This window comes from Amyelois transitella, chromosome 21, assembly GCF_032362555.1.
Source record: "Amyelois transitella isolate CPQ chromosome 21, ilAmyTran1.1, whole genome shotgun sequence".
NCBI classification, from domain to species: Eukaryota; Metazoa; Arthropoda; class Insecta; order Lepidoptera; family Pyralidae; genus Amyelois; species Amyelois transitella.
Window position 1 is genome coordinate 3661476 of NC_083524.1, and position 23587 is coordinate 3685062.

Here is a 23587-nt window from a genome sequence, read left to right on the forward strand (position 1 = left end):
TTCCATCTTTAAGCCATACAGCTAGCTGAACGTGACCTTTCAGGCTTTGTGAGACTGTTGGCTCTGTCTACCTCGTAAGAGGTAAATACGTGATTATATGTAAGTATAGTTATAACATTATTAAGTTATCATCAGTTTTGATTCGGCGGTAGATTACGAATATTACCGAGGCTACTGAAACGTGATAGTATTGTACTGTTATTTTGGCAAATAGTACGGTAACTATTATAATCCAATTGGAGAATCATACCTTAACTATATTTGCCAACATATATACTTCCTACTTCTTTCTACTACTAGTGCCGTGTGGTTCCCGGCACCAATAAAAAATAAAGAATAGGACCACTCCATCCCCTTCCCATGGATGTCGTAAAAGGCGACTAAGGGATAGGCTTATAAACATTATATATATATATTTTTTTTTTATGTTATTAATATTTTGTTTGTCTTTTTATGGATTTTAATGAGAGTTATTTTTCTTGCTCGTCTTCTTCTTGTAGTTTTCTTAGTGCGGATACGGATTTCACACCTGGACAGCTATTATGCGATGATCTGTCTAGGATATTTTCAGACTATCCTCGAAATTTTAACATTGTACATATAAATGCACAAAGTATCCTTGGGCATTTCCCTGATTTCGTAACCTCATTTGATTGTGCTCATTTAGATGCAGTACTTGTCTCGGAGTCTTTCCTAAAACCCTCACTGCATTCGTCTCTTGTCGATTTAAATAATTTTAACCTTATTCGCAATGACAGAGTTGGTGCAGCTTGTGGTGGTGTCGCTGTTTACATCCGAAATTCAATTCCCTATAAAATTCTACGCAGTTCCCCCTCCATTTATTCAGCAACTGCTGAATTTATTTTCCTTGAATTGAATATGCTTCACGCTAAAGTACTTCTTGCGGTATTTTATTCTCCCAGTCTCCATATTAATTATTTCAGTACATTTGATTCCCTTTTAGATGAACTTCGTCCCATCTATGAACACATTGTTATAATGGGTGATTTTAATACGTGTCTCATAAAAAACGATTCTCGTTCACTGCAAATTCAAAACATTGTGTCTTCTTATAATTTATATATCTTACCACTTTCAACAACACATCATGCACCGGGCATCGTCCCATCCCTGTTAGACCTTATAATTACCTCTTCTCTTGTCAATGTCGCCTGTCATGGTCAACTTACTGCTCCGTTTTCACATCACGATCTCCTTTACTTATCATACCTAATTCGTGCCCCTAAGCGTAAGTTACAATACCGAACTGTCCGAAATTTCAAGGGCATTGACGTGGAGGCATTGACTAGGGACTCACTGACCATTGATTGGTCCTTAATATTCAACGAGAATAATATAAACAAAAAAGTTGAAATTCTTAACACTAAGATTCTTACGTTATTTGACAGCAATGCACCATTGCGTCGTGTCAAAGTAAAGCATAAACCTGCCCCTTGGCTTACGTTGGAAATTAAGGAGTGGATGGCACGCAGGGATAAAGCGAAACGGCGATATAAGAGATATCCGTCTGAACGTAATTTGCTATTTTACAAGATGCTTCGCAACCGGTGTAGTCGTTCATGTCGTGACGCCAAGAGACGTTACTTCCACGAATCGCTTGTGAATCGAAGTCCTGCCGAGACGTGGAAATTTTTGAAGTCTGTTGGTGTGGGAAAATCCTCTTCTCCTACTTTCGCTCATTTTAACCTTAACGATCTCAATATTCATTTCTCACAACCCCCTGTCAGTTTAGATCCAACTATTAAATCAGCTACTCTCTCCAAATTATTAGATGTACCCTCCTCCACTTATCCTGCCTTTGAATTTTCTGCAGTTCTTCAAGATGATGTTACTAAAGCTATTCAACATATTTCCTCTGATGCAGTGGGAAATGACTTAGTATGCTCTAAGATGATCAGTTTACTTTTTTCCCATACTACTACCAGTACTAACTCACATCTTTAACTATTCATTTTCATCGGGTATGTTTCCTTTAGCTTGGAAGCGAGCTAATGTTATACCATTGCCAAAAACTTCTAATCCTTCATCCTTCTCTGACCTTCGTCCTATATCCATTTTACCATACCTCTCTAAAGTCCTTGAACATCTTTCACACAACCAGTTTTCTTCATTTCTTTTGAAAAATAATCTTATTAGCCCATTTCAATCTGGTTTCAGACCTGGACATAGCACAGCCACCGCTCTAATTAATGTAACGGACGACATCCGTTGGGCAATGGAAAATAAGTCACTCACTTTGATTGTGTTACTGGATTTCACTAGTGCATTTAATTCTATTGACTTTGACGTTTTGTTGGGCGTACTGCGGTCAAGTAATATCTCTCCCTCTTCCCTATCATGGTTTGATTCATATCTTCGCGACCGTTCACAGCTAGTCCGTGTTGGTGAGTCGGTTTCTGATTGGTGTAAACTTAGTGCTGGTGTTCCTCAGGGCGGTATACTCTCGCCGTTGCTATTTTCGATATTCATAACATCAGTCTCTAAACTACTGACATGCAAATACCATCTTTACGCTGATGATTTACAGCTATATTGTCATTTTAAAGAGAAGGACTCCTTGACAGCCATTGCGGAGATGAATGCGGAACTTGATCGGGTTTCTGAATGGGCAAATTGTTATGGTCTTTTGGTTAATCCTGTCAAATGTAAGGCTATGATAATTGGTAGTTATTATATGTGTAATCAAATCAACATTGACATTTTGCCAAGCCTGTACTATAATGGCTCTTCAATTGAATTCACCAAATCTGCAAGGAACCTTGGTCTTACTATGGATTCAAACCTTAACTGGTCGACCCATATTAAGGAGGTTAGTCGTAAGATCTACTACTCCTTTCATACTCTAAGATGCCTTCAATATTTCTTACCTTTTCAAACAAGGGTCTCTCTCATGCAGAGTCTGATTCTTCCAATTCTAGACTATGCTGATGCGTGCTATCTTGATGCCACAGAGGAGCTACTGGATAAATTGGAACGGTTACAAAACCTCTGTATTCGTTTCATATTTGGCTTAAGAAAATACGATCATGTTTCCATTTACCGTACTAAGCTGAAATGGCTTCCCATTCGCTTTCGTAGAAATACTCGCATCCTCTGTCTTCTTTTTAATATTTTATTTAATCCCGCCTTTCCCTCCTATCTTAAAGAACGTTTCTCTTTCCGTCATTCGTGTACTTCTCCTTGCAGGTCTCATTTGCGCACCATTCTTACTATTCCTACCCACAAGACTTCCTTCTACTCATTTTCCTTCTCTGCTCATGCTGTACGTCTGTGGAATTCCTTACCGCATGATATTCGCGATTCCCAAACTCTTTCTTCATTCAAACGACGAGTTAAAGATTATTATCTCTCGAAATAGACTTATATTATATATTTATATATATATATATTAGTATGTTTATGTAGTTTATTACTGTCATTTATTTAATTGTTCCATGTTTTAATTATGTAAGTATTAGCATGTATCTTTAGTTAAATGTTATTTATGCACACGCCATACCGCTCCAAAATTCATATCTCCTCTCATGGGTCTACTGGAAGAGATTTCTTTTGAGATAAGTAGCACCTTTGTACTATAATTACTGTATTGAATGCTCCTGTATATAATTTTGTGTACATAAATAAATAAATAAATAAATAAATAAATAATGGGATTCTTCTTTTAGGCGATGGGCTAGCAACCTGTCACTATTTGAATCTCAATTCCATCATAAAGCCAAATAGCTGAACGTGGCCTATCAGTCTTTTCAAGACTGTTGGCTCTGTCTACCCCGCAAGGGATATAGACGTGATTATATATATGTATGTATATATACTTCCTTCTGCTTACAAATATCCTCGTAATAAATATTTGTAAAATGGGTGCGTTGAGTTTTTTAATCTCCCGAGAGATAAGCCTCTTGGGGGTAAATATAACTTGACCAAAGTCCTTGGCGCCCTTTTTGGCCCTTGCGGGTAAGTGTTGAACACCTAGATTTTAATTTCAGTCATAACTATTTAGTCACGTTTTTGCTCATTGTATTTTTCTAGGCGCAAACTGAACCAGTGAAATACAGTAGACGTCATTTATTTTTGATTGCTTATTAAATTATTACCATAAAAGTTCTCTGTCAGACCCAATGGTTGGCTGGTAGATAATGCTTCTAGCATTAAGTCTGCCAATTGTACTTTACATTTGTACTTTGTGCAATGAAGTTTAAAGAAATAAATTCTATTTGTTTTATTCATATGTTTTTTAAGCATTTGATATAATTGGAAAAGCATGTCTAAAAAGGTTTTCTTGCTATATATTACACTAGCTTTTACGCGCAGCTTCGCCCGTGTGAATTAAGCGCGACCTGCAAAACGTAGGTATTTCACAAATCCCACGGGATTTATAGTTTTTACAAGTTGAAGCGAAACTGTCATAACTGCGATTGTCCCGCGAGCTTATTTTGACGTTCATTGCAAATTGCTACCGTTAGTGATCGTGACATTGGCGAAGTTACTATGAGAATACATACATATATATAATCACGTCTATATCCCTTGCGGGGTAGACAGAGAAAACAGTCTTGTAAAGACTAATAGGCCACGTTCAGCTGTTTGGCTTTAAGATAGAATTGAGATTCAAATAGTGACAGGTTGCTAGCCCATCGCCTAAAAGAAGAATTCCAAGTTTATTAACGCCTACCCCTTAGTCGCCTTTTACGACATCTATGAGAAAGAGATGGAGTGGTCCTATTCCTTTTTCCATTGGTGCCGGGAACCACACGACAATTTTGAGAATCTTAATATTATTACGTATTAGTTAAGAGAAATGTCCTATTTATTTGTAAAAATCGAGCTAAATAAACACGAAGAAATGTGTGCTTTGTAAAACTCGCTACATACACACATCACTAATTTCAGTTCCATGGACTATAGACTATATATATCTACCTTCAGAGCCAAAATGCTGCTTTGATTCTTGTGGCTATCGGTAATTTCTACTCTGCAGTGGATACAGATGTGATGTATTTATGCATGTATAATTATTTACAATGTACTTGGGCGCTTAACAAAAAAAGGGGAAGAGGCCGCCCGCCATCGACCTGGTGGTCAAATACCCAAAAGGACAACCCATGGCCGAACGTCTTGGCGCAGAAAAGTGAGGAGACCCGACCCCACATAACGGGACCAGGGATTGGAAGAAGAAGAAGTACTTGAGTGCTTACCTTTAGGGGGTCCAAACAGCACCACGTCCATCGCTTTGAGGGCCAACTTCTGCTTGTGAATGGGGTCCTTGATGCCAAGCACGTTACTCAGGTACTGCATGTTGTTCACCGCCAATCTGTTTATAAAATATACATACATATGGTCACGTCTATATCCCTTGCCGGGTAGACAGAGCCAACAGTCTTGAAAAGAGTGAATGGCCACGTTCAGCTATTTGGCTTAATGATAGAATTGAGATTCAAATAGAGACAGGTTGCTAGCCTATCGCCTAAAAGAGGAATCCCAAGTTTATAAGCCTATCCCTTAGTCGCCTTTTACGACATCCATGGGAAAGAGATGGAGTGGTCCTATTCTTTTTTGTATTGGTGCCGGGAACCACACGGCACATATATAAAATATATATTTTAAAATTGACATTTTACAATCCATTTCAACTCATAACAACTTTTTATCTGTATGGACATTTTTATATTTATTTAATAAAAATACATCATCAGGTGATTGTATGGTCCCTCTTCAGGTCAAAGCCGCATCTATTCTTAATCAATTTAGCTTTTTCCGTTGGCAAAGTTTAAACCCTATTACAAGCTGTCCCGGCAAACGTTGTATTGCCATATAAATGATTTTTCATAAATTTCTAGTTAAAAAAAAATGTTAAGGATGAACGTACAACCCTTACCACTAAGGGGTATGAAAAGTAGATGTCGGACGATTCTCAGACCTACTCAATATGCTCACGAAATTTCATGAGAATCGGTCAAGCCGTTTCGGAGGAGTAAGGGAACGAATATTGTGACACGACAATTTTATATATAAGATTTTGATGTACCGTCTTTCATTTTTATATCTTGTCAGACGCCCCAGCATCCTCCTCCTCCTTTTAAAATTTAGACAAAGTTGGATCTTTTCACTGTTTTTGTTTCCTTGCAAATTGCATGTTTGTCGTAGAATTAACGATCCCTAAACTAACCTACCATCTTTTTAAGCCAAACTACCAAACTAAAACTTCCTACATTTTAAACAAACATACATAAACATAGTCACGTCCAAATACCTTGCCGGGTGACAGAGCCAAAAGTCTTCAATAGACTAACAGGTCATTCAGCTGTATGGCTTCATGATGGAATTGAGTTTCAAATAGTGACAGATTGCTAGCCATCGCCAACAAGAGGAATCCCAAGTTTATAAGCTTATCCCTTAGTCATCGACATCCGTCAGTGTGGTTATACGAGTATTCTATAATGTCGAAAACACGCCATAGTCATTAATTTTAATACTTGGAAGTTTTTTCAAAAGGATGACTAAGATGTTCAATGTAGTATGGATTGACCTAGCATCCAAAGAGGATATATAGTAGATATACGAACCTAGGAAGAGTGGCACCGGTGACTTTATGCTGAATGAACAGGGTCTTGTACTGAGGAAGGTCCACCGATTGGGACAGCCATTCCACCGTCTGTTCGACAGTCCAGTTGTGCACCTGAAATTAAAACATTTGATTAGGTTAATCATAATGTTTGTCAATCAAACGAACATGCCTGATCTCGAGGCCGTACTATCAGAGATAAATTAATAAATAAATATATAAGGGACAGATTGCAAAGATCAAGCTAGCCTTTTAGTAAGTGCGAGACTTGTGTTATAATCATAATAGATAATATAGATAAACATTCAAGACAATCAGAGAGTGAGATGTGTTTCTCATCATGCCCTGGCCGGAATTTGAACCCGGAACCTTCAATATCACAGACAAGGCACTATCGCTGTGCTACGGAGGCCTTCGAATGTAATGCACGAGATGATGTAAGAGGATCCACCGAAAACGTTGCGAAGGACAGACGAGTGTCGCTTCGTGTAAAAATATTCTAATTCTAGATCAAAAGCGCCTTTTGGAGAGGTGAAGATATAACTGGACAGAACGCCAGGGGGAAGAAGCTTGTGACATTCTGGAACTTGAAATTAATTGAGAAAGTCTTAAAGTATTAACTCTGGCAGACCACAAAATGTTGACAAGCTTAAAAGAAGTTATAATAAAAAAAGGATAATTATTTTACCTCAGACCGCAGCCAAGCCTCCCACAGCTCTTTGACCGAGATGTGCATATCATCGTTGTGGTGGAACGCACGCTGTCTCTTCTCATAGCCGCTGTCATACTGCAACTCTTCACGGAGGAACTGGAACACGAAATATTAAGGTCAGTGAGAATTATATAATACCTCGTGGGAAGTGACCTGATCTGATCTATATTAGATCATGGTTAACATCTTATATGGGTCAGATGGAAAGGCTGCGGTGGTCAGATGGAAATCGCTTCGTGTAAAAACCTGATTAACCCAATCCTCTCCATGGAGGTGAGGATGTAATCGGCACTAACGCCAGGAGGAAACCCTGTCATGGGAAGTTGGTAGTATGCTTTTAGGACAAGGAAAAACATCGTGAGGAAACCTACACATTCGAGAATGGACAGGGAAAACTTAATTTACACATATGTGATTAAGTTTAGTGGATGATCATTCAACCAATCTTACACACCCTAGTGTTTAATAAGAACCAGTATTCAAATCCGTTAAAATTTTAACGTTCGTCACAGATTTTATACATGAAAAGACATAGTTGTAATCATGCTCCCTTTCTACAGAGCTTACAAGTTTGCAAAGGTTATATCAGTAAAATACAGTAATTATTAATCTAATTGTGATTTTGGCTGAGTATGCATCCGCGTGTTCATGCCAACACTGCATATGGTAAGTTTCACTAGATTTTAATGCCATAATTTAGTACTATTTTGTGGCTGTTTTGTGCCTTGTATTAGAGCTCAAGATTTGAGATTTCTTGTATCAAGAAGTAATAATACTGATTTTTACTAAGTAGGAAATTAACATTTGCTTCAAAGTTTTTTATATGCTTTAAACTGAGACTAAGGGATACGATGATGAGTTAGCAATCTGTCACTACTTGAATCTCAGTTCCGTCTCTAAGCCAAGCTAAATTTGGCCTTTCAATTTTTGTGAGACCGTTGGCTTTGCCTACCCCGTAAGAAATAAAACCGTGATTATATGTATGTTAAACTGAGACAGTTAAAACTATAGGTGAAAAGCTCAAATACGTAGACGTTTAGAAAAAAATGTGAGAAAAAATTCTGTAATAAATATTTAATCTTGATAGTTTTGTTTAAAAAATTCAAAACGTACCTATACATATAAATTTAATCATAAATTATTAATGAAAACGCCGCTTAAAAGCTTCTATTACACGGGCTGAATTACTTTTTACTCCACTGCGTCAGAAGGAAAGTAATGTTAGTGTATTTATTAAACTTGATTATTATTACTAGTATCTCAACCTTATTTTTCGTCGTTGCCGTATTCTAAATGTACCAAATGTAAGCATGAGCCGTTCACTACATTTAAAAAGTGATAAATCTGGGAAATACTGCAAAAACAGAACCTTGAAATTCTTAGTTATTTAATGCCGCCATTATGTTCGTGGTCCGTCAGACTAATGGGCGTTTTAGAGGTAATTGAATTCAGATCTAAAGATTAACTAATAATACGTTATTATGAAATTTTTCTGTGGAAATGGCTGTCTGTTTAATTGTATCCCACTTTGACATCTATGAGAATTACAATAAATATCTAGAGGTGTTTAGGATAAAAAATTCGGGCGACCATTCGACAGTGGCATGGTTACGCGAGGTGTGTCGTTTTCTCCACAGAAATGGTGGTGAGAACTAAAAAGGCACGAAAAATATATAAAAGATCATTACAGAAAGTAAACATGAGAGCAGCACCTTATTATTCGGCTACAACTACGTATAACTCAAAAGTTAATAGAACCACGGATAAATGGTGAAACAGCTCTGAAAACTAACTGACTGACTGAGTTCTTTTGTTGTCCTACTTGTGTGTGGCGAGAAGTCGTGATCAGCCAATGACAACGATCCAGGAACGGCTAAGTCAGATAATTACTGGAAGCGACTTTCGTTTGACCTCCGTTTTATTGCTGGATACGTAAAAACAGGAATTCAGGCTTAAAAGTTTCATAGAAGAGTTTCAAGCTGTGAAAACTATATAGAAAACGCTACGATCAGAGACCACTAACATTTCCTTATTATAATAAGTACAAGTATTATTGGCAAATCGCTTATCAATTCGGGGTCATATAGATCACTGTCTATTATGGTTGTTATTGTGCGTGAAGGTTTATTTAGAAGAATGACTAATCGTGATAGCGAACCTATAAATAAAAACATGATTCGTAGCAAATGTTTCATGTATCATTTCTCATCTAGAAAAAAGATAATCTTCTACCAGGCTAGGTTGACATACATACATATCAACTCTTATTTTATTATCACGACATGTTTTATAAGACCACAAAAGCAGCAATCAAAGACACTGAAAAAAAGCTGATCACTAGTCCTCCCTAAATTATAAAACAGACAGAGGCAGATCAACCGCTTTTTCAACGACAATAAACCTTTCAATATGATTGTTCTTTGTGTTCATGATCAAAACTATGTCAAATGTTATTGAGCCAATGAATAGCTTTGGATTTAACGATCTAATAACTTGGATTTAATGAATTTGGTGTTGCAAGCTGGTCGGGCACGGCGAGTAATTCAGTAACTGAGACATCGTTTGCGTTTTTTCTCACAACCGAGTATTGTTTTGTTAAAACAACAAAATAATAGAAAAAGAAGGTGATACTAACATCATCGCTCTCGCTAAGATCGACGTTGCCATTAGCGTCGTCATCCAGTTGGCCATGGAGCGCGGCAATCGCCTCCAACCCCGCGCGGTCCTGCAGGCACGCAGCGTCGTTTTGGCACGCCTCCAGCAGAACTGGAAAATAAAGGTTCAGAATTAAACGTTGTATTGTGTAGCACTCTCCAACGTTCTTTCACTCAGTGCCGTGTGGTTGCCGGCACCAATATAAAAAGAATAGGACCACTCCATCTCTTGTTGGGAATGTGTTGGGAGTCCAACTTGGGATTCTTCTTTTAGGCGACGGGCTAGCAACCTGTCACTTTATATGAATGTCAATTCTATCAGTGAGCCAAACAGCTGATCATGGCTTATAAGTATTTTCAAGACTGTTGGCTCTGTCTACCCCGCAAGGGATATAGACGTGATTATAAATATGTATGTAGCACTCTTCAAATTTCTTGACGCTCGGGAGAAATGAACTTTCGACGTATTTGACGGATTGACGTCATTTTTCCACGTGAATAACAAAAGTTTATGGACAAATTTAGCGTTTCGTATGTAAATTTTCGTTTTATGTGAATAATGACTATCTTTTCGAGTTTTAATGGTCGAATTGTTAAGGTGCACGAACTCCATAATATCTGCGCAACTGGAATAACAGGGCAATTACTTTTGGATAATGGTATGTAACCCTGATACGAAATGGTTGTGTTATCCTGAAAAATTTGCCGATGTCAGACGGGAGTCGCTTTGTATAAAAACTAAAAACCCACTAAAACATCACTGTTATTAAATATCTCTTTTTTGACGGGGATAGTTTCTAATATTCCCAATTACCCAGTCTGAAAGTTTTAGTCCAATTATAGGTACGCTGTCTGTTTTTAAATAAAATTACATTGTCATAATCAGTGCTATCCCAGAATATTGTCGCTACATTAGACCTGTATTGGCAACCTCTACGTGTGAATCACCATCAGACAAATTAATATTGAATTCAATGGGAGGCCAAACGTCTCTCACAGTTGCAGTGGCTTCATAAACACATTGGTTTTAATTGGGAATATATAATTTGATTCCTTGAACAATTACTATCAAAAAGTTGAAACAAATTGTCTTTATTTTCTTCATCTCTCATCTTTTCATTTCCGAGCCCAGGTTATAAATTTTTTTTTACATTCCATCATATCTTAGAATGCGAGATTAATTTTTCGCTTCTAAATTAGTTTTAAAAGTAAAGTAAAAGTAACTTTAATTTTCAAGAATAGTTATTATGTTCTAGAAGACTAAAGAAGGCTCCTCTTTGTTTTATCTCCCGAGTTATATTATTATTTAATTTAAACTAGGTCGATATCAGTCTAACGGCAAAATAAAATATAAACATCAATTATAAAAATATTTCCAAATTTAAAACCTGTTTCATGTGGGTTAATTGGAAATATTATTAGTATTACGAGGCTGCAGTAACTATAAACAAAATAACGATTGTTTCGACCAAGGATGCGAATAACATCATTTTCGAACTTAACACTAGTGCGATAATTAAACTTGATTGGTTTGACGAAAAGATGGAACTCAAAGGAGCCAATGTATGTTAGTTCTTAGCGCCCATGCATCATCAGGCTTAAAAAGTAGTCGCAAGAATACATTCATAATTATCAACTGTGTGGTTAACGCAAAATCTTATTCTTAGGCGAAAATTTGTAACTTTAGTTAAACTTCTGTTTCGAAACTTGGCTCCAGAGTTTTTCTATTTCGGAGGGCTGTTTTATCTTAGACCAATTCTATAATTTACTGTTTTCAACTACATATTTTGAACTGAAAATTTCCATCTTCATAATACCGGGTTTTGTCCGAGTTCCAACGTCATATCCCATATTTTTTCCTATAAACGCCATTTCAGCTTTCTGATAATGTAGTCATAATGATAATATATATAAGCTCTCTGATAGCTTGATAACCCCTACAGCGAATTAATGTTTGTAGTGGTTTGTTATGATTTAGTGCAAGATAATCCTCCTACAAAATTTATTCGTTGCATAGCGAGATATTATGGACTTATCAGTTAATTTTTGGCTTCAAATTTGGTTCAGTCTGCTTAGAAATAATAATTGCCTAGCCAAAATTTTAACTGCCCTACTCTACCTGTTATAATGCTGGAGTTTTGTAAGATAGATGCCAGAGTGCAGTGCAGTAGTCAACATCAAATAATTATTTTTTTACATCACCTTAATCTTCATTCTAGTGTTTAATCTAAAGAATCGAGGCAGTTTTATAAGCACAACCATTTTGTGGCTATTAAAAAAAACAATCAACATACATCAAAAAAAAGTTACTCTAAATTTATCTTTCAATTTTAACTATATTGCACGTAATGACAATGACAATACAATGCTACAAGGAGACGTATGACTCGAAGCAAAGCATGCAGCGTAGATCAATCATTTAACTCTCCCTATTGAGATCAATTGGCCAGTAACGTCGCAATGTGTTTGTGACCACGCGAACCATTCACAGTTCACACAGAGTAGTTTGAACGCGACAGTGAAGTTGTAATAGGTAATTGCTTTGCTGATCTTGATCTATTTTAATCTCTGTCCAGTTGTTGTTTGGAAGAAATCGTTTAAAACGATAAGAAGTTTTTTTGTAATTTCAACAATTTGAGGACTCCAATCTCGGAGTGAGGAAAAACAAAACTTTATACAATGTCACAACTCTATTGTCATCAATCAACTCAAAGTTTTATGATTATTTACATTGGCAAAATCATTTGTCAGTCCAATTATACTCGCAAAATTAAAACTGTCAAAACCCACTTGTGTGCTGCATACCTTCTTTAATCAGATAATACAAACCTATCTTCTGGGCATGGATTTCTGTTATGACATAAGATTGTATATGAACTTGTTGTTCAAAATGAGACTTGGAAAGCATAACGAATAAAAAATTTTAAATATACGGGAATAATATGAACTTACAATATACCTCAATCTACTTACTAAAATAAATAAGTTAATTATGGAAGATCAAGAGCGGAACATTTAAAAAATCAAATTACAAAAGGAAACATGAGCGCATATTACCTTTTTGTAGTTTAATACCTTGAAAACCAGTTCAAGACAACGTAAAAAAAACAGACTGAGTATTGCGTGTCGAAGTATCAGTAAAAGATGAATTGATGAATAATAATGAGCTTATAGTAACGGTTTCGACCGGAAAACCCAAGGAAACATCTGCAAATATAAACGGATTTACCAACGAAAAACCATTTGACATGAAGCCAGTTACGTACCTACTGAGTGACCAGTCGGACACACTAGTATTTTACATGTCTCCTTCATTCCTTTTGTTTTACGATAACAAATAATTACTATTTTCAATGATTTAATTATTTTTCCTAAGCGTGTTTAAAAGTAAAAAAAAATGTTCATCTTTAGTTTCTCTTTTTTCGTATGAATTTCATTGTTAAGTATATTACAAATGGATGATTTCGTTCCATATACATTTTTAATTTCGCTATGGGTAATGCATGTGTAGCTACGTTCCTAAGCAAATTAACAGTTTTCTTATCAACATTGTGTGTAGGTACCAGAGTATTGTTCATTAAATCCGTATCCTGTAAGTTGATAGTCACTACTGAGTGCGTTAGATTTTTATGCTTAGTGTTTTAAAAAATTGCTCAGCCGTAACATGTTTACGCCCAAAATTTGTAGTCATCAACTGAAAATTACCTACGTTCTCACTAGTTCGACTCGTCAGTTCGTACATTGAATTTACAATATATCACCGATGAAAAATTTTCGGGTTCCTATTTATTAGTTTGCAAGAACCGAAAAATTGTTTTTTTTTTTGTACGATGACGTCATCTTTGCCATACTTATATTTTCATGCACTGGTTTAATATTTATCTCTCGAGTCATCCAGGTATTCAGACCAAATATAACGTTTAATCTAGAATCTAGGCTTTACAGGCCAGGCTATAAGGCATGACCATATAAGTAACAATTGGTCGTTACCAGTACAAGTTAATTGCATAAGACAATAGCTTTAATATCTTTAGATAAGTGGCAATGGGTTTTTATCGATAATAATGGATAAAAACTTGTTGAAAGCGTACTAAGACTGCTTACACTTAATTAAAATATTTTATGCATATTCATTTTGATTTAGTATCGTTATTTAGGTTAACTTATTTATTTATTTGATTCTTTACGTACGTAGCCAGGGGACATGGATTACAAGCAGCATATTATCTCATCGCTATATCAGCATTATTAAGCTCTGTTAGAATGTAACTCACATTCGTCGACCCATTCGTGACCAAAATATGACTGCAAATCTTCATTTCCCCATACTAATAGAAGGAAAGACTTGTGAAAACATTTGGGACAAAGGTTAAACAATGATATCATCGTCTCCAAGGCTCTCATTGGTAAAGTTATCTTCGGGATATTTAGTTCTTCCATAAAATTTTCCTTATAAAGTTACTTGGAAAAATGGCATGCTACCAGTGACTAAATTGTTTTTAATTTGATTGCCGTGTGGTTCCCGGCAGTGCCGTGTGGTTCCCGGCACCAATACAAAAAAGAATAGGACCACTCCATCTCTTTCCCATGGATGTCGTAAAAGGCGACTAAGGGATAGGCTTACAAACTTGAGATTCTTTTTTTAGGCGATAGGCTAGCAACTTGTCACTATTCGAATCTCAATTCTATCTTAAAGCCAAATAGCTGAACGTGGCCTATCAGTCCGCTCAGGACTGTTGGCTCTGTCTACCCCGCAAGGGATATAGACGTGATTATATGTATGTATGTATGTATTTGATCACAAAAGGAGGATATTTTTGTAAGTTAACCTGTTCATATGTTGGTGAAATTTATGTTAATCTTATTATAGTAAGGATTTTTCATTTTTAATACATTATCTGTAACTTGACATTAGTCACCACAGAACAGGCACTTTGCCACTACGTTGGGGCTAATTGTTATTATCTGTAGTCTGTGGCAACAATTTGTATTAACTACGACGAAAACGAAATTAACTCTTCCGAAGGACATAACTGTCTCAACAATATGATTATAGGATCATCAGTTAACATTTAAGCAATAAAAATAAATAAAATAATTTTGATACATTGGCCCAGTAGGTATCAAACCAGCGTACCTTGATATAGGTATGCTTGTTAACACGTGGTTTCCACCGTCGCTCTGGCTAGACGGTCACTGTATCTGTCACCTTACCCTATTCAATAACATTGCACGCATCTGAATATACAAAAAAAGCAAAAATACACCTCATTAAGTCGAAGATATTTTTGGATTCTTTTTTTTTTGCTTTGAACTTCTTCCTGGCATTAATCCCGGTTACATCCTCACATCTCCTGAGAGGAGGTCGACGTACGCCTTTTGACCATGATCTTGGATACACGAAGCAACTCCCGTCTGACCTCCGAAAGCAGGGGAATCTAACCCGTATTGGATCATGGTAAAAGCTGCACTAGGTGTATAGACATCCATGGGACGTACAACTCTCAAATTTTTTGTTTGATGTATCGCCAAATACCGGAAAACGTGTGATTTAACGTCCGACTTAGAAAGTCAGTAACCAAAACCCAAAATAGTTCGTTATGACACGGATTTGCTCCACAAATTGTCAAAGTCAAGGTTTCTCACTGACACTGGCCTTGTTAAAATATTCAAATAGTTACGTGACATCAAATGAAGCAAATATTTGGTGACAAAATTAAAGAAGACGATCATAAAAAATTGAATTCTTTGGAAACTACGTTGAACTTGAAATAAACGGCCAGCTCCCACATCGGAATGTGTTTTGAAATTGTCGATGAAGTGGTGAAGCGAGACAATATGATTACTTTTATAAATTGAACCACCTATTTCTTCTGTTCCTTGATCAGCATAAAATTTCTCGGCTTAGTTAGTCCGCCAAAGACAGCCTGTATATTTGTATACCTACCTACTTATACTATTCTTATTATATTTTACAATGCGTACACTACTTTGGCGTTATGCTTGTAGCTATGATAGTCGAATTTGGTCTTATTCTCTTCGACTTTAATCAGACTGATTAAAAAAGATGACCAAATGTATGAAGAGCTAATTGTAGTGCCGAAAATAGTTTTTTTTTTTAATTTCATTACAATAATTTGAAACCTCAAATATCAAACATACAATGTATACAATAGGACAAAGTTGAATGCAAATTCAACATCAAATAGCTACTAATAGCCGCACATAGCTTCCGAGAGCAGACTATTGACCGAGAAAAGAATACAATCCATTCAGACTCATTTTACCTGTAACACATGCACAGTAAAACGAGCTTTATTGCTACGAATGTGAAACCGATTTTACGCTAACACAGATACAGTTCCTAAGTGCTGTAATAAGAGTCCTATGATTAATGAAATAAAGACTATTTTAAAAATTATGTTGTCAACTTGTCAGAAGTAAATAATTAGGAACAGAGTGTACCGTCTACATAGCACGTGACCAGTTCATCTAACAATAGTGATTATATACAAGTACCTATAAATACTCTGCAAGTATTGAGATGGTGAGACGCTTGGACTGCCAAAGAATTAATCAAGTAATCGAAGCCGCATGCCAAAACTGTTTACGTTTTTCAAAAGCAAATATACAAACAGAAATTGCCGGCTCTTCCTTGTTATGGCGGCTTTATAAATACTTATATGTCTGGCCGGGTGAATAGCGGAGCTGTGCAACCAATTACAGAGTTCCATTATGATATGAGCTAACATTTGTCCACGTCTCGGCATAATGTGATCCGGTGGATTAACGCACCTCGTATTTTTAGGATTTTTGCAATTATATTTGATTAGCTTAAAGCAGTTTTTCGTTGGGAGCCAGCTTCTGAAGATTTCGTAGTATAAATTTCTAATCAGTTTCTCTTAAAATATTTAAAAAATTCATTATAAAAAAAACAAGTTCATGACTTCAAAACCATGCGATTATTATCAACACATTAAAATTACACAAATAAAGGAAAATAAAAATTGGGAAAATTACTGCCTAGAGTTATCTAACATAATGCGACTAGCAAATAACACAATAAAACCACTGATGTATGTATTCAAAAGCTTATGATAACAAAACGTAATGATAATCACTGATTGATAAAACTTCAATAACTCAAAGCCACAACAAAAAAAAAACACATGGCAAATGTAATTCTAAAAATAATTTTGATCCAGTACGTCTCAAATGCTAGGATACGACAAACAGGAGAATGTCAAAAAATGATGTTACCTACTTTTGTTGTGGCCGTGGACTGGCGACCTCACCACTGCAAATAATAGAACACCGTTATAGAAAGTAGTTGAACTTATAGAAAAATCTAGACGGCTCGTGTCTAGTGTTATGTGACATCATAACAATGACTTTTAAATGATTGGTCTCGTATATTTATTTTTAAAAAAAACGTTACCTAGTTTTTATATTTCAGAAGTCTATGTGCTTTACAATATATGGCATAACAATTTATATTTTTTGGTTTTTTTTAAGCAATTTTTATGTGTTGTGTATGTATTTTTTTATGCAAAATATCTCTTGTTGTGTACGTTCTGGTCCAAAACAAGAGTAACTCCCGAAATCGTAATGTTCAAGATGAAAGACAATAACATAAGGAAAAGTGCCAAAGAAAGACGTTATCTAGCAATCCCGACATCTCTAAACACCAGCCTTTTACATCGATTATACGCCGTTTGTGACAATCATGACACGTCAATTGAAGTATGAGCAAAACCTGTGGATAAAACATATATCCTCCTCCGTCTTGTTATTGTCGTGCGAGACTGCATTTGTATGCTTAGATATTTCGGGGTATCCAGTCGAGTTATTTTAAGAATACGCGATTTTGTCCGAAGACGCAAATAGAAACTATCAATTCGTGAATAATCAACAAAAAAGTGCCGTGAACAGGAACTGGTAATTGATAGGTACTAAAATTCTACAGAATCAGCATCAAAACAACTGTTGGTGGAATTTGAACTTTGCTTGACCCTTATGTGTTCGGTCATATCGTATAAAATAACAAATCATATCCATAGAATCATAAATTCATAAACAAATGTATCAACGCAAATCTGTTGATATTTATAAGTCATGCATTCTCTGTTTGGTAACTTCACTTTTATATCGATTTTAGCGTACTTAAGCCAGATATTCCGGGTTTGATTTCCGGTCAACTTACTTTTTTTTTATCTGAGTTGCCGATGTATGTAATGTGATGTTTTATTTCGCTTAATATATTTACATTATATTAATTCTTCGTGCCGTGTGGTTCCTGGCACCAATACAAAAAAGAATAGGACCACTCCATCTCTTTCCCATGGATGTCGTAAAAGGCGACTAAGGGATAGGCTTACAAATTTGGGATCCTTTTTTAGGCGATGGGCTAGCAACCTATCACTATTTGAATCTCAATTTCATCATTAAGCCAAATAGCTGAACGTGGCCATTCAGTCTTTTTAAGACTGTTGGCTCTGTCTAGCCCACAAGGGATATAGACGTGACCATATGTATGTATTCATTCTACCACCTTTATCCACCCTCTTAGACCTTCTTTTATTTTAGGACTAGGAAGATGGGACAGACCGGACGGACGGACTGATGGACAGGCAGACAGACCGGAGAGATTTTGGCTGGACGTCGCAAAAGATGATATGCGAGCCAATGGAATGAAAACTGAGGGCGCCGAAAACCGGACCAAGTGGAGAGAATAAGGTCGGAAGGCATACCTCAGAGAGATTAAACTGACATGTTAATTGTACATACTTATCTGGATTCGACTGCTCATCAGTGTTCAAAGGATTAAACTTTTATCGACGATTAGTGATTACATCTGTCGTTTGAAAACTATAAGCCGATTTCATTACTATTTTCTCAGTCTGCACTCTAAGAGTAGAAAAAGAATATAAAAAGCTAAGCAGCAGGAAATCAAACTAATTAAGTAGGTATTTAGGACGGGGTATATCTTGCTCATCGCCGTAATGTGCGTGATTTTTATGCCTTTATTATTTTCGCTATCACTACATAAAGCAAAATCGCTTCCCGCGTCTGTCCCTGTCTGTATGTATGCATGTATGTATGTATACCTACTTAGATCTTTTAAACTACACGACGGATTTTGATGCACTTTTTGCCGGGTTTGCTAGTTCACCAATATTTTGGGGTCCCGTAACCAAGAGGAAATAAAACGCAACCATATATCCTCGTGCGTCCGTATGTCCGAGACATTTTCTTTGGAGACTATACATTCAATATACCTAAACTATAAAAATTAAAATTTAGAAGATCGGTTTGCAGGCAATGAATTTATATTTTTTCAGATTGTAACAGCTAGTTGGGTTTTGTCAGGTTTGCCTGAGACCCTACAACATGTTAGTTTGACATTTGAAATAAAAACATGACATACAGTCCAATATGGAACCTACCTTTTTAACCTTTTCAGCGCCAAAGTCTGATATATCAGACGTTTAAGTTTCGTGCCCTCGCCGCCAAAGTCTGATATATCAGTCAAATAAATCTTACCAATTTAGCTGTATTTTTTCTTATCTTTATAGTACCTGACGACATATGCATAACATTTTTAGACAGTTCATACTTTAGTTAATCAAAAATAACAATTTCACGATTTATTATAATGTTATTTGAATAATAAATTATCAAAAACAAAACCATGTTTATCAGAGATTCTGACTTTTTTTTTTATTTGAACCCTCAGCGCCAATGTCTTATATATCAGACATTAGTGATGTTACATTACAATGTTACTACTTAAACCAGAAATCTGGAACTCTCAAAAGAAACGTCTAAGAAATTAAAAATATTACAGGTTTTTGTTTTGGCCATAAAACTTTTTAGTGTGTCGTAATTTTACCAAGTTTTAGCACAGAAAATGCATTTATTTTCAAATGATGTTTTGCATCGAACTCAGTAAATTGCATGGTATGTCACAACACTATAGCGACACGATCATGCATCTGTCTCGTACGCCAACGACTGATATATAAGACGCGGAAGTGACGTCAGAGGCGTTAGATGTTTCTAGAACTATTTATTTCGTGCTGTACAATGAGGGTAGGAGGTATCGATAAATTATGGAAGTACCCTGTCATGTTATTTTCTGGGTTATCATCTCTGCGTTGCTGTGTAGATTTATTATAATTGCAAATTAATATTTATTGAAATATGACCACTGCAAAGGAGTTGATTAGGATTTACCTTTAGCCATGGCAATTGTAAGTAAAACAAAATTGAGACGACGAAACGAAAAATTACACTTTCAGATGATTCAAGTTAGTCATGTAGGGTAGGTAAAATTTTTACAACATTCAATCGGTTTTTGTCTTTAAAATAAAAATAACCTGATTGAAGGATTTTTAAATAATAATAATACGATCATCAATATTAGTAAAATAATAATTGTCTCCATCATTTAATTAATTAAATCAATAAGTTAAAAGTATATCTTTCGTAAGGTATCGAAGTTTATGACCGGAAGTTGACACATCACTAACACTCGTTAAAAATTCATATTAAGCGTACGCCACTGTCTGATTTATCAGACACGTAGTGATGCAATTAATTATCATGATTACTTGTGCGTTTTTTCGCTGTATTAATACGCCACTGAGATTTCAATACATTTTAAAATGTTTCAAGGAGTAACAATAATAAAATAAAACCCATGAACTTAAAATATAACTGTTTTATAATGATTTATTTAATACAAATTAATAATATCGATACTCAATATTGTCAACACTAGTAAATCAACCACGTTTATTGCCGTGGCGTGTGGTGAACGTTTTTGACGAAAACTCTTGGCGTGGAAAGGGTTAAGTATACATACAAAGAAGACTACGAACATTTGTCGACATGGGAATACTTATTCATATTGAACTTATATTCGATTCTTTATCATGAATGGCGCAAGCACTATGGAGCACACAATATCACTAAACAAGTCACCAAGGTCATGAGGCAACAGCACGCGATGATAAGCATTTGTGGTAGGCTAAAAAGCCAGTAGTTAAGTTAGTACTTTTTTAATGGAATTTTTGTTGTGTTTGACCTCGATCTGCTTAATGCTTATTCACCCTAGCTTTGAAAATCCTTACATATCCATATGTATAATATAATTGTAGCTGACTGATGCCTGTACTTGATATATTTGAATTATTACCAAAAATCGATATAAGGATCTATTTAAGACAAACAGAAGCCCAAAGTGCTTGGTTCCTTGCTTGGTTTAGTCCAACTTAAAAACAACTAAGGGAAACTTGAGATACTTTATGTTGGTGATAGGCTAGCAACCTGCCACAATGAGAATCTCATGCAATTCCATCATTAAGCATTTCTGCCATTTCAAGAGTGATGGCTCTATCTATCTGGCAAAGGAGTGACCATTTGTATGTTCTCTTCATTTTGCATTTTTTTTTTTGTTCCATAACCACTTTTCAAATGTCTAAATCCAACATTCTTTTATTGTCTGTATAAAAATTATTTCAATTTTTTCATAAAGTCATTGGCATCCTTATCTTTTGTGACAAGGGGTTGATGACATCTGATATCTTTGTTGAGCCACATTTGTTTAGTAACATATTTATCATATTTCATCTACAGGATTCTCTCCTATGGTGTCAGTTATATATGCTCAAATCAAATGAGGAAGAACAAAACCAAATGTTTTTTTTACTGCTTTTTGTTCTATAATATATTTTGTATTTTTGGAATGTAAATAAACATACATACATACATATGGTCACGTCTATATCCCTTGCGGGGTTGACAGAGCCAACAGTCTTGAAAAGACTGATAGGCCACTTTCAGCGGCTTTATGACGGAATTGAGATTCAAATAGTGACAGGTTGCTAGCCCGTCGCCTAAAAGAAGAATCCCAAGTTTATAAACCTATCCCTTAGTCGCCTTTTACGACATCCATGGGAAAGAGATGGAGTGGTCCTATTCTTTTTTGTATTGGTGCCGGGAACCACACGGCATGTAATAAAATGCATGTAAATGAAATATACTTTATATTTCAAAAATTGTTTTTTATTTTATTTTATTTCCATTATTTTACTGAAAAATTTGATTTGATTAAAAAATGTCACAGCTAAGAGCATTTCTATACTTCCTACGGGAGCTGGGATGGTAAGGATTAAAAATTATCTTATCCTCCACATAGCATGACCAACTGACAAGCAAATAATAATAAATCTTCACTTGATGATAATAAGAAAAGGCTTATATAAAACACAGTTATAAAAGCAATAAATTACCTACTATTGTCAAATAAGTATTTATAAATACTTCAATGCTGTAATAACCACATATACTATGGGTTTTATGTCTACTTGGTTTGTAAAAAAAAAAAAACTATAAGTGTTAAATTTATCAGAAACAGTCACAACATATGGCTACTGTTTATGTTGCTTACTTTGGGAAGATTCATCTTGTGTGCCAATAAAACTTATGTGTTAAACATCTTGTATACATCTGGCTACTATTTGTGCAAGATATAAAAAGATTCGTGTGGATCAACCTATCAATAAAAAAGGTTTTTTATTACAAATTATATATACATGTAATGCAAGTACTTTTTATTTCCTATTGTGTTTTAAAACTTGTTAGAAAATCAGAATGAAGTGACAAAATACAATAAGCATTTTAAAGTGTGAGAAGAAAATTGTAATAGAATTTTATCTCAATCTTCAAAACTATCTTTCAGTTCAATACAAGAACCAGGGGAGTTATTCAAAATAAAAGTAATTGAAGGCTCTTTTATTCAGTGTAAAGAGGCCAATAGCAACCAGATTGAAAACAATTTCTTGTATTACCATCTTTGGTGAACAGATGTCAAGTTGTTTTTATTTCAGTAAAATTCAATGATCTTCGTCAAGAAAAGGTTTGTACTGTCGCAGCTATTAATAAACCCGGTAATTAGTAACGAGACTTGAGCGAATGATGCAAACAGGTGTCATTGGAAGCGAGTAAAATTCAAGTTCAAAACTCACTCTGTTCGTTGGATGTTGTGATTACAGTATCTCCTGAATGTGAATTACTCCTCATGGGGCCCCACTGCTGTCTTCGACCACCATCTCTAGACTCTGTCCTCTCCACATCATCTGCTCTACATGCATGCAGAGCAAATACGCACCAATAAAACACAAAACCGATACGCATCGTGATCTCTCAATGACACTAATGCATTAACCATACAAAAAAATACAACTCCACTGGCGCTACGCTACACACTATACACATTATAAAAAGGAACTTAACACAAGTTCTTTTGTTTTAAGGCCACATAGCGAACTCACGTAAAAAATATTAATCTACCAATTTATATCACAGAAAGAAAAATCTAGCGAGGTCCGAGGTCGAAAAATTTTTGACGTTTCCTTTTTCTAATATGACTTCACATGACTTGAAGCGTGACATTGACGTTTGTTTATGGTGCAACCAGAATAGAACTGTTTTGCATTACAACAAAACAGATATTATATACAATTAACACACAGCATAGATAATGAAGAAGCTGTCTATGGTTTTACCATACATACGGTATAAAGCCAACAAATTGTCATTGGTTTAGCTTTCATTTCCGGTCACCGCAAGACA

The 23587-nt window shown here is 35.6% G+C and overlaps 1 protein-coding gene across 3 annotated transcripts in view; it reads right to left on the reverse strand.

Moving 5' to 3' along the window:
• LOC106137925 (stromal interaction molecule homolog) overlaps nt 1-23393 on the reverse strand; it is a 41081-nt gene extending 17688 nt beyond the window's left edge. For 2 of the 3 annotated variants that reach the window (XM_060950380.1, XM_060950379.1), the window contains exons 1-6: nt 22981-23393; nt 17214-17246; nt 9931-10061; nt 7272-7391; nt 6585-6697; nt 5217-5332 (exon numbers count right to left, since the gene is read on the reverse strand). In XM_060950380.1, the coding sequence (XP_060806363.1) occupies nt 5217-5332; nt 6585-6697; nt 7272-7391; nt 9931-10061; nt 17214-17246; nt 22981-23149 (682 nt within the window). In that variant the 5' untranslated portion in view covers nt 23150-23393. The remainder of the gene's footprint in view (nt 1-5216; nt 5333-6584; nt 6698-7271; nt 7392-9930; nt 10062-17213; nt 17247-22980) is intronic. The other variant, XM_060950381.1, reaches the window with a different exon arrangement.
• Nucleotides 23394-23587: the final 194 nt, after the last annotated feature.